This window comes from Atta cephalotes (assembly GCF_000143395.1).
Source record: "Atta cephalotes unplaced genomic scaffold scaffold00003, whole genome shotgun sequence".
Taxonomy (NCBI): Eukaryota; Metazoa; Arthropoda; class Insecta; order Hymenoptera; family Formicidae; genus Atta; species Atta cephalotes.
In genome coordinates this window covers 428766-442122 of record NW_012130067.1, presented here as the reverse complement: position 1 = coordinate 442122, position 13357 = coordinate 428766, and the positions used below count along the sequence as shown (strand labels likewise).

The window sequence follows — 13357 nt, the reverse complement described above, 5'->3', positions numbered from 1 at the left end:
TTTGTTCTCAACAAAATACAACGTAGTGTGTGTGTGTGTGTGTGTGTGTGTGTGTGTGTGTGTGTGTGTGTGTGAGATGGTTGATTATTTGTAACTTTGTTGGTGAATAATCAAAATATAATAAATAAAATTTCATCTCGTCATCGACCGGTAAGTAAACCGATTAACGTTTGCTTCTCCTTCTCCTTCTTGCGTACAGACTCCAGATTTCTTTGTTTCCATGAGCTCTTCCGAAGTTTTATCGGACGCGATCCTACATATCGGCCTGAAACAAACACAACTATCAGAAACACAACAAATATATTATTGCATATTAAGGACCAATGATATGCTACTTTTAATTGTAATTTTACAATTAAAATAAAAGTGCTCGTCATGAGTGTATTAATTTTTCTGAGTGGTTATTTCATATACGATATTGTTACATATTAAAGGTTCAGTGGCTTCTAGCGATCAAAAAAGGCAATTTGAACAAAAAAAGAAAATATACGTGGAACTTAATTTCGACCCCTCTGCACATTCACCAAGTTTCTCAAGATCTTATTTACATTCATCAAGATTTTATTTACATCATTTTATTTCACCCAAGAACAGATAATCCGAAGAAAACGTGAGTTTGTAATCATGTATTAAATAATTGTCTTTTTTATCAAAATCATATTTAACAAGTTTAGTCTACCTTTATTTACCTCTTACCTTTATTGTGAATTTTAATCTAGGATAGTAATTAGTAAAGATCTTTAATAAGGTATAAGATTCATTTACTACGAGAACGATGTTGTTCATATATTTATAATAAAACCCTAAAGCAAAGGGAAATCTTTGTATAGAATTAGAGATATAAAAAACAAGTTTTTTTTTCGACTTTGGAGAAAAATATCAAGTAAAAAACGAGTTTTTACAGTAAAAAACGTATTTTTAATCAAATGATAAAATTCATGTAAAACACACACACACACACACACACACACACACACACACAGAATTCATGTTAAATTATAAAAAAAATATAGAATTCATTTTTCTTGATATTTATTGATATTATTATATTAAAATATTTGATACCTATGTTATTTCGACATTATTTAAGATTTTTTTACTTTTATAATTTCATATCAAGGGGAATGCGTTGTTGCAATGTCTATAAGTTGATGTCTTTTTGAAATTAGTGTCTGAGAAAGAATTGATTTTCATATTATAAGCTGTGATATCAAAATTAAAATATTACGAAAAGATGCATGTGTGACCAAAAATGAAAATGTTTGGATATCTAAAAGTAGAATTCATTCAAGTTAAAGTGATCACAATCGAGAGAATTCAGATCAGTTGTGTATGTTTGATCAACGTATTGCGAGGTTGCACTGCGGATTAACGATTAATCTCGAACCCTGCGAGTACCTCAAGCAATTACGAATCATATATCCGTTCTATATTCATCATATCCTGAATTCCATCTCGTATATTACATATGCACGCGCACGCGATTGGACGAGTCTTTAATCTGGCGTTGCGTTTACTTATTCGTTTGTTCAAACTACTTGTTGCGTCCGCTCAGTTTCGCGAGATATACTCCTAGCTAGATTCTCTTTTTCTCCTCTTTCTACTGTGAATCTAATCGTAGCAAGGCACTTTCTCGTTTTTCTTCATCTTTCGTTAGCAAAATATAATGTAATCTTAAACAAAAGAGAGAAAAAAGCTAAGATCTTATTGATGAAGAAAAAAATATTGCCCGTTTTTATGTAGTACTGAACTGCTTGCAAATAGCAACCTAACTTAATTAAAATGAAAGATTATTGTTAAAAGATCAAAATGTTTCATAGTCACAAGTCACAATCTTTTAAGTTGCCTATTCAAAAAATATACTCTTTGGAATATTGAACAAATTGACATACTTTGACACGAAGTTTAAAATATTGTATTATATGTATCTCATAAACTGTTATTTTTTTTTGTAATTGTATCCTAATATTTTTATGCACAAAATAATAAAATGAATCAATTAATTTAAAGAAAATAGTTGTTTTAAAATTATTGAATTTGCAATTATATATCATTTTTGAAAAGCAATTAGTGATTTCTTTGCAATTGATCTTACTATTTTATGTATATCTTATTCTGTGTAACAAAAAAGTTAAGTAATAAAAAGATTAATTTACGAAATATTTTTTATTTTATTTTAAAACGTTCCAGAATAAAATATTGATAAACTATTGATTTTTAATAATTTTAATGTTATTATGTACAGAAAAATTAAAGGAACATATTATATAAAAAAAATCATCTCACTTAAAAAACAGCGATGTGATCTTAACAAATCGATTTGATGATTCTAATAGACTTCTTTCTCAAATTTAAATATTAGATGCTTAATAGTTATTTCTATTATTCTTTTATCAATATGAGATCTATTATTATGCACAAGAAATCCAAAATGAACAAGGTCCCTTATGCTAATTTTTATCTGCAACGTTCGCCAATGTTCTGGAATGTTAACAAATTAGAGGCCTCAATCGCTTTCATGATTACACGACGAGGGAGTATATTTTATGTTATATGACAAATCTTTCTGCGGAATCCCACGAATCGGCTCGTCGCGACTACAGAAATTCCAATAAATTTCCATGCGTACCTACACTTTGTGTATAATTCATTGATCTTTCGCGCGCTTATATTTCATTGTACATTACGGACGTCGAAGACTAAACATATAAGTTGACAAACGAATATAAGTAACGTCATTTTACAACATTCCTTGGATGCTCGTTTGATTGCCTTTCATCGAGTCCGAAATATTTTAATAATCGCCGTTATCTGAAGGAATCGCAATAGATGACGCCCACTAAACATTTATACTTGGCATTACTGTCACAAATTTAGCCAAGAAGTAAATATGTGCTAAGATGTGTACTGATAAATAGATATACTCACAACTGCTTTCACAGACGCACGCAAACATAGAAAATTCCTAAATTTAATATAATAAATTTAATAAATTTTTTATTACAAATTAATTTTCTACGTCAAATATAGGAGAGAGAATTTTTTCTTAGAATTTATCTCGAAAATATGGTATTTCTGGGACAATATTGTATTTCGAAGAATTTAATGTAAATTTTTCGCATTCATTAATAAAACTAAAATAAAATATAAAGTAAGTTTGATTAATTTTTTTACTGAAGTGCATGGTAAAAATCTTTAAAATACATTGTATCACAATTACCATATTTTCAGGGTGAATTTTAAAAAATAATTCTCTCCGTGTATAAATAGTAACACCTAAACAAAAGGCTGTAGTATATATCCATTCATTACTTTCTTTAAATAAATTAATAAATTTTGCCTTCAATTTAATCATACAAGGCTCTCTCTCTCTAAAGAAATATTGGAATTATAAATTGTATCTGATAATTCCAAGTTGTTCCTTTACGTTTCTTGAAACAATATTTAAAAATACTGACGACATTTTACGTAAAGCAATATAATTACTACATATTAAATACTTTCTGACTTGTATTTCCAAAGTAATTTTCACTTGAATTGTTAGAGAAATCCATTCAAAATAAAAAAAAATAAAATAACAAAATGATAATAGCAATGACGACAATGAGAAATAGAGGAAGTAAAGAAAGAAAAAAATAAAAGAAATTGTGAATAACCGGATCATACAGCCTGTTCCGAGATTTTTGATTGGCTGTCGCTAAAGAGAGTGGGGTATTACGAGAATTTGTAGTAGAAGGTAGGGGTTGCTGAATGAGTAGCGTGAACACTCAGCCTCCTGACGCACTTGGTTCGCATCCACCCCAACGGATAACCGGCAAACCGTACAATCGTGCGGTTTTGCATCTGAGCCGCGAAACCACCCCGTCTTTACTCCGAGAGTGTATGCCGAGAAAGCGTAAATCGAACGAACGAACGAACGATAGTGGCGTATTCCAAAGGTATGTGTTCTCTTCTAAAAAGATTTTTTTAAATTAAGATTTTTTTAAATTAACTGATAAGGTAGAATACGGATCGAAGAATCTTTTTATAAAATGTGATACCAACTCAACATATCCTTTCGCGGATGTATCTTTTTCCTCTGTGCTGATTTTTACGACGATTATTATATAATTTTGATATCAATGCAGAATTTTGACAGTAGTTTCATGTTATTAGAAACATTTATATGGAGCGTCGAAATGGAATCACATCATGTATTTCATTGCGGTCATGTATTTTCATTATTTTCGCAAAAGCATCAGTTACTTGTCCAAATGTCTCGCAGTACTCTTTGATTTTTTTTTACTTCGTCTGAGCATAACGTGAAGAAATAATGTTTTTTTCCTCCACAATCTTGTTTAACTTGTTACGCTGCATCGTATGGGTGTGCGTGAATATGTATGTGATACACATAAATATGTGAGTACTAAAATTAGAAGGAACGTTATATAAATAGTATCACCGTTGTAGAAATTTCATGGGAGAAGAACGTAAACAGCATACTCGCCTGTCGACAAAATCACTATTGTGGTGACGATTAATGTTCGCCAAGTGACAAATGGACCAGCGAGCTTTCGCTTGTTCGTAATGCATCAAAAGCACGCGGGGTACACGATAATAGAAGACTTTTTGCATTTCAACACTCCTTAATATTATTTCTACCTGTAAACTCGTTTTGAAGCGAATTCCTATGAATGATATTACAATACACCGCTAAAATTATGCCAATGTTATGAGAAAAGGGGGACGACATTCCTCGATATGTTTGTCGTCGTATTTCAGAATGTTGAGAATAGAAACAAAATACTTAGAGATATCATACAGAACAACAATGAAATATCTATTTCTAAAGCGAGCAAAACAGTTTTTAACAATTATAATTCGTTTAGATTGACGAGAATAAATCAATTAAAACAAATAATTTTATTTTCGAAGCGAAAGTGCTTAGTGCTTAAATACTTCATACACAGTGAATTTATGTGAATTTATATGTATCGAATTTTGCAAACCGTATGCTGATATTTCTTTCAGTCTTGAAACGCAATCATGAATAGAATTAAAATAGTAATATCACATAGAGATAGAGCTTTTTCGTCTATTTTTCGCAATAATGTCTATATTTCTGAACAGCACACGTTGATTATTTAAAGGTTGCACTTGTGCTCTTAAAAAACAATCATGCTTATATGATATAATTATAAGCACGTAATTGCAAATATTGTTTACTGTCGTAAATTTTTGAAGTTAAAAAACTGACGAAATAGCTTTGCCCTACTTTATTAAATTGACAAACGAATTAATAATTTTTAGTGTGCACAAGCATCGTAAAAACCGTAAATAATTCATTTGCAAAAATTTATTTGCAATTTTTATTATGTCTAATTAAAAAGAGTTATTCGATTAAAATTGAATTTTACAATTAGTGTCTAATATGTATTTCTGTCTGAATTTATATTCATTTTTTTACTTGTATGAACAAAAATCTCTAGTTTGAGTAAATAGATGCAACTAAATTTATTTTAATAAGACTAAACGCCATTATTTCACTTTCAAATACTATACCGCTCATAAGCAAAAAAATAATAAATTAAAAAACAATAAAAAATAATAAATAATAAAACGTAAGAATTACGGATAAATTTATTTATCGAATTCTTACGCTACCAATTTTATATAAAGTCGATTGTAATCATACGATTTAAACACGTGATATTTTATAAATAATTACTTATAAAGTCTATGTCTTACTTAGATTCAAGTGTATTCCAATTTCTTTCTTTTTTTAGAGTTTTTTGCGAATACGAAATTAAAATGGAAACAGTTTCTAAACTGCTCCGAGTATTGATACTCAACATATTGTGGGCAATGACCAGTGCGGCGCCGCTGTTAGACACAAAGGACATTTGGAGACAAAATGTTTTCGCACCTGTAATCAAGGCAGCATGCTCTTCTGACGGACAATGCTGGGAATGGTTACCGATATTGGAAACATACGATGGCAATGTCATACTAAAAGAAAATAGCGATATCTCAAGGTATACACATGCGCAATGTACGTATTTTCCTCCTAATAGGTCTGTTTTTTATTCTTGCAACTAGTGATTCTGATATTCTCTGATTTAGTATATAGTGGTTTTTACGAATGGTTAGCTTTGCAAAAATCGTGAGTTCAGAATGCATTTCTCTCTACAAGCTCTATCGATTGGTATAGTTGATTTTTCAAAAAAGTCAATGGGGGATGAATAGATAATTTAACAATTATAATTTGTATTAGCTCGACGAGAATAAATCAATTAAGAACAAAAATTTTATTTTCGGTCAAAAACAGATCTTAGTGCTTAAGTATTTCACACAAATACACAGTGCATTTATGAATTTATATACATATCCAATTCTACAAATCATATCCAAATGGTTTGCAGAATTTAATTCTTGACTTTTCTATGATAATTCTATAAAAAAAAAATTTCAATTTGATATATACATATAAAAAACTAAAGTGATATATCATACAAATATTAAACAAAGATAACACATGATATATCTCGGAGAGCACGATATACGTGAATATATTATATAAGATAAGAATATATATTATATAAGATGGACAGTAACTCTGTCCATTTAAAATATTTCCGCTATTTTTAGAGATATAAAATAATATATTTACTGAAGTTGTATAGTATCAAGAGGGATACAATATGCTACTAATAATTGATATGAGTGGAGACGTTATTTGTAATTAATCTTTGAATATTTTCTTGTGTCTAATAGATTGCAATCTCGACGTCACGTAGCAAGCCCCGTATCCGAATTTATGTTGCGACCATGGAAGGATAATACGTTAGAAGAGTCGGGACGGGAGATTCGAGCATCTTTGTCAACAAACAAACAGATGCCCATTAAGATCACGAAGAAAGATGTATTCGCATCTCGTAATTGGGGTGCCGGTGGCATGCCTTTCTCTGTTTTGTACATGAATTCGCGATCGAATCATGCTGTTGCAACATCGAGTAAGTGTTAATGTAATATTAACGTAGAAAAAAGGAACAGATTTTATAATATATTTATAAGCAATATATTAGATGTAGTAAAAAGAAATCCATTATTTTTCCATTCAATTTCATGCAAAAATAATGGATTTCTTTTTACTACACTTAATATTATATATTAATGTATTAATATAGCGACTCAACGACAAGAATCGAGTGCAACAACCGAGAGTTTGACGCCTTTCGTAGAACATCCGAACTTGCGCGTTGGTTCACGAAATAGTCAATCTACCACACAACCAAGGAAACAATATTGGACTATACCACAGCTATTTATATCATACGGCTGGGGTTCTTTTGGAAAATAAAAATAATGACATATGATATTGAGGATGATAGACAATCACATGAAAAAAAATAAGAGAAAAAGAAATTAATTTTCGTGTGATACAAATATGCATTGAATGCAGAACAATTGTCAAGTTCTATTGCAACTGTATGTAATGCATTCTGATACTTAAAATTGTAACTTATTTCTTCATGCAATATTTCTTTAACATATAATTTTCACATATTAAATGTTCTTAAATTTAAAATATATTACATTAAGTTTTAAAATATATTACATAAACAATAATATTCCAAGAATAAAATAATAAAAAATATCCATGTTATAATCGAAATATTTTCTGTTTTACATTTATTATAAAAAAATAAATATTTGACTCACCATTCATTTCCTTCATTGCCTTGATAAAATCTTGTGGATCTTTAAAGGACACAAATCCGAAGCCTTTGGTTTTATTTGTCCGTTTATCTCTAACCACTTTTGCCTTTTGAAAACTGGGATATTTTCCAAATACCCTCACCAGCATTTCATCAGTAACGTCATTCCCCAAATCTCCGCAAAATATCCTAAAATCATCTAGACAATATACAGAATACTGTTATATAATTTTTTTACAAGAGAAATTTAATTATATCATTTAGACAAACATATTCATTACCTTCATCCCATTCTAATAAAGAGGGATCTTCCCAGGTTTGGCCACCAGCAGTCCTTATAATTTTTTGTTTTTCTTCCCTTTACCCTTGGGATGACTCTCTTCTGCGCTAGCGTTAGCCATAATAGAGCTTGCTTTTCCTTGACTGATAGCTAACTCAGCCGCTGTACTGACACCTTTAACCTTTGGCTTCTTTTTACCCTCATCTTCAGGAATCTTTGTATTAATAATTTGTTCAATAATTTCTGGATGGATCATTGGTGTTGACGCAGAATCATATGTTTTTGGTGTTGCGCTTAAACATGGATCCACCATATTTGACATATATGGATTACTTATTTGTGCAGGTGAAGAATATGTTGTAATAGGAACTGAACCTGTAAAAATTAACAACTTATAGAGCAAAATATTCTCTTGTATTATTTTTAGACATGACTCAAAAAATATTAATCTTACCTTGTCTCGTTACTTGCTGCGGAATTAACATTGGTGGTGGAGGAGGAGGAGGTGGAGGTGGTGGTGGTGGTGGAAACCCAATCATTGGAGGGAACGCTAATGTTGCTGCTGCAGCTGCTGCAACTACTGGCGTAGTAAGTTCATGTTGTTCCAATTGTCTGGCAACCTGATTATATGTGTTTGCACCGATCACTGGTCTTACAATTGGCGTTACAAGTTGTCCTCCAATCTCAGCTTCGAATCTGAAATTTATATTTAATAAAATAAAACTGAAATAAATAACACAATAAAACTTTTAATCGCATACTACTCCTTATTTTCTCCAAATATATTATTGTATAATTTATTGTATTACTACATCACAGTTATATGCAAAATACATTTAGAGCATGCAGGAAAAACAAACAAGGATGAGAACCGTGTTTGAATATATATTCTGCATATTATAAATGTATCCCTACATGTAATTCCGATATTATAACAAATTAAATGGCCTAACAAAATCCAAGAGATAATTCATCATACCTGTTCATCTCATCTTCCATTTGCCGAAGTTTATCATCCATATCTGCGAGCTAGTTGTTGACGAAACAGAAATATTTTTGTATATGTACGTGCGTGTCTATCTGGGGCCAGATTTTGCGATAAATACAATAAATTAATTTCTTCTTGTAAGAAAGGGAATAAATAATAACTTCAATGCTATTTCGAAATTCGAATCGTTTCTTCTTGTTCTTCTATAAATTCCCTGCTTGAATTTCCGGCTTAATATAAAGAAAGCAGTTCGAATCACTTAACCCAAACGGGCCATGGCGTTTTATATTTTAAGCTCGCAACACACGATGCATGTTTTCTGTGGCCTTAAGCCCATAGCACATACCAAAAACGACGTGATGTAAGGTGCGGTCCACTCCATGCTACAAATGCTTTGAAATTTTTGATTGATCAATCGGAAGAAAGAATTTTATTAACTGACCAATCAAAAAATGCATTAGCTGAGTTCAGCTGCACTCAACAGTTGAGTGAGTACTCGCGATTATTGATGTATTTTAAATCATCCAATTAGCATTTTAGATCTGGAAGAATATATCAATGGTTGCGTTCAGCGGACTTAGAGTGCGTTTCGATATTTGCTGCCAGGGACTCTATTCTTGAAAAGAAACATATATGAAAGTCTAGGGATGTTATGTATATTATAGTATTTCCCTAGACTTTCGTATATGTTTCGTATATGTGGTGCAGCCACAATAGAAGGAATAAGGAATAACGATACCAACTTATTAAAAACCGTGTATTCTAGTGTATCCGATTTCTGATAGGTTGAAATCTTTATTCTTTATTTCTAATTCCTTATTTCTTCTATTGTGGCTGCATCTTTTCTTTTCAAGAATAGAGCCTTAGTGCTGAAACTATACAATATACGTTACGCGCACTATATGTATTGATTTTCACTGGCAATGAATATTAGAACACATTCTCAACAGTTGAGCGAGCGTTCACTCAACTCTTGAGTCCGCTGAACGTAGCCAATGAGTGGTCATGCTTCTGGATGTACCTAATGAGTGCACATTGTAAACTAGGCCTTAATATATTCTCATACCATGGTTATGGTTTGAGAGAACAACATGTCCGCTGTATTTCACATACTAGTTTCGTTTGACTTTAATAGAAATAGGAATTGTACGGATGAGATACGTTTATGCGACTGTGTGTTTGTATTTTAATTTACAAAATGCATTAATATCGATATCGCCAGTTTTATCACGAATATTAGTAATTTAAATTGCACACCACAGTAAATGTCAGTCGATGATAAGAAATTACACACATCCTCTTGTTATATTTTTTTTTATATAATATCAATTATTCACATTTGCTACTTGTACATTAGATTTATACAAACAGATTCGTGTTAAATATATATCGTGAACGCTTTCTAGCTTTTTTAACATTTATAATTTTTCTATAATTGCTTTTCTATAGTTGTTCTTCATAATTACAAAGAAATAAGTTTTATTTGTTTTATGTAGTAAGTAAATAATTTAATTATATGGTATGATTGTATGTATCTTGCCTATTTAGATGTTCTACAATCTATATTATATATTTATATAGTTCTCTTGTTTTAAAATCATGTTTTTTTGATATTTTTAATCTTTGTATTTCGGAATAGCATAAAATTTTACCGTTGGATGTAATTTTTTATAATATTATTATTATTTTTTACTGTGTTTATATAATTTTTAAGTATGAATATGATTTTAGATAACTAAAATTTTGGCAGATATCAAAACTACCAATGGCAGAAGAAGAAAGGATATCATCTCTTTCAGGTAGAAAACATGTTTTATTCTTTTTTGTCATCACAAGATTGTATTAAATTTAATTCTTCAATAAATGACTATTTTATGTGATATTAGAAAAAAATGGCACAGATGTTTCTCAATCAAAAGATACTTATATTCCGGAAGAACCAACTCCAGATATCTCTATTTCCTTATTGGACATACAAATGCCAGAAACCCCAGATAGTACTAAAGGTCAAACAAGCGATGGTGATACATCTAGATTGGAGAGTCCAAAGACAGTGAAACCAGTACTTGGCAAAGTCCAAGCAAAAAAACGATTAATGGCGTTTGCTAATCAATTTAAAGCATTGCCTAAATCCCAGATTAAGCCAAACATGTCTCAGCATTCTACTGGAACTTTAAAGACAAAAGATAAAACTATTCAGGATGATATAAATAAATCAAGAAAAAAGACAGGTGATATATTTCATCTCTAATTAATTATCTTTAATTATCTTTAAATAATTGTATTCGCTGCATATAACTGTATGTAATTGTAAACTGCAATTATTGTATATTTGACAAATTTGAAATTGATTTTACTTTAAGTTAGTTTCGTAATAAGTAAAAAATTTGCATATTTAGATAGGAGAAAAATTATATTTATTATGAACGAAATTACAAAAGTTGAACACATTCAATTTTTTAATTATGATTTTTTTTAAATTGCAAATTGTGTTTGCAGTGAATTAATTATTTGTTACGAATATTTTACATTTAATTTTTCAATATACATACAATATACATAACATGAATAGAATGTGGAAATATAAATGTTTAATTTTATTTAGAATAGTTTAATTAAGTTGTTGATATTTATAAATTTATATTATGCATAGAATATAATATTGAATGTTGCTTTGATATTTTAAAGAAATAATCAAGTACAGTTCTTATTATTTAAGTGTCATTCTTTTTAATTAAATAAAAATAACAATTTATAATATAATCAGTACATATAATTTGTATATATTATTGATTTATATTATTGATTGTTATTTAGATTATTATGTTGATCAATCACACTTTTTAATTATTTTTATTAATTATTCTTTTTGCAGAATAAGGCATTGAATTTCTTTAATATTTTATTTTCCCAATATCCATATATAAATTATATGTAATTTTATTCAGTATTGCGTGCATTACAGTTTTATCCTTATTTATATTACAAAATTAATGCAAATAAGAATTAATAAATAAACTTATTTTATAATATAGGCTACTAAATTATAATATAGGCTTCTAAACAGAAAAAGAAATTTTCATGTATGTATGTATTACATAATTTTTAAGTATCCAGTTAATACCATATTATTGTTTAGTTTGCACTTGTAACTTTTTTACTTAACATTATATCAATTTCAAAATTGCAATTTCCAAAAATGTTAAAAACAAAGTAGTTGATTCTTATAGATTTGTATGTCTAATTTTTAAAATTTATAGAAATAAGTATTTATAGAAATAAATCCTTTTTTGTCAACGAATGTTCTTATCTAAATAAGATCAATAATTTGAAGATGATAAGATTTATAATTCTATTTCTAACTGGATTACAATCTATAATTTTATAGAGGAAAAAATTCTGGCTATTGAAGAAATTCGAAGAGAGGAATCTAAAAGTAAAATGTTACTCGCAGAAGCTATGGCTGCAGGTATTATTTTCATACATTTATGATTATAAATCAAACATTTAATGATAAAATCTTTTTTGTAGCAAGTATGGAAGACGAAAATCATATCGGCAAAAATATATCTAGTTTACTCGAAAGTAAAAAACATACAAAAGAAAGAAGAAAATATGAAGAAATGAATAATGATCGTAAAAGTAGATCAGTGGATCGAAAATATTCAGAAAGGTAATATTTTTTATATTAATATATTCTTTTCTAATTTTATATTTATATATTCTTTTCTAATTTTTATATATATGTAAAATATATTTGTTCCATTATTTTTTATACTCTGGTGAATATTAAATAAAAATAATTATTTTTTAAGGTCTCGACAGCATGACAAAATTAATAAAGATAGTTCGAATCAGGATATGAAAAATCGAAATGAAAGTATAGAACGTTTTACACAAAAATCATCTCAGAATAGAGGAAAGCATAAGAAAGATAAGAAAAAGAAAAACGATAAAGATAAACGAAGTAATAGCAAAACAGATACAAATCGTGACAAGAAAGAAGGAAAGGATAAAAAAGAAATTGTAAAAGAAAAAGAAGAGGAGACAAAAGAAAAAATTGAAGCAATAAAGAATAAGAAAGAAAATATAAAAGAAAGACAAAATGATATGTCAGAAATGGAAGTAGAAAGCAAAGATAAAAAAGAAAAAGACAAAGACAAATGGAAAGAAAAAGTATTATTGAAAAGTAACTCATGGGCAGAACTACGAAAATCTGGTTTAACTTTCGATGACATCATTCATTTTAGAAGACGTAATAATTCAGAACGATCTATAAAAATCAGGTATATGTTTGTAACAATTTTTCAAGTAAAGTTGGGAAATAATTAAAAAACGGCAAATAAATTAATAAATAAATATATATATATATATATATATATATATATATAT

General features: G+C 29.1%; 3 protein-coding genes across 3 annotated transcripts in view; 2 read left to right on the top strand and 1 right to left on the bottom strand.

The window, feature by feature from the left end:
* Positions 1-140: 140 nt before the first annotated feature.
* LOC105624343 (RNA-binding protein 42) lies at positions 141-8997 on the bottom strand. Its single transcript, XM_012205705.1, is given in 6 exon segments — positions 141-265; positions 7702-7896; positions 7979-8038; positions 8041-8352; positions 8432-8673; positions 8957-8997. Coding segments are annotated over 6 exon segments (975 nt in total).
* On the top strand, positions 5791-7654 carry LOC105624332. Its single transcript, XM_012205693.1, has 3 exons — positions 5791-6014; positions 6754-6992; positions 7167-7654. Exons 1-3 carry the CDS (start codon positions 5791-5793, stop codon positions 7337-7339), a joined length of 636 nt encoding a protein of 211 aa, XP_012061083.1. The 3' UTR covers positions 7340-7654.
* A 1063-nt stretch (positions 8998-10060) lies between the features above and the next one.
* Positions 10061-13357, top strand: part of LOC105624323 (trichohyalin-like) — a 16395-nt gene continuing 13098 nt past the window's right edge. Inside the window, 6 exon segments of the mRNA XM_012205684.1 lie at positions 10061-10142; positions 10697-10764; positions 10852-11196; positions 12354-12434; positions 12497-12638; positions 12781-13251. Coding sequence (XP_012061074.1) covers positions 10731-10764; positions 10852-11196; positions 12354-12434; positions 12497-12638; positions 12781-13251 — 1073 coding nt within the window. The 5' untranslated portion in view covers positions 10061-10142; positions 10697-10730.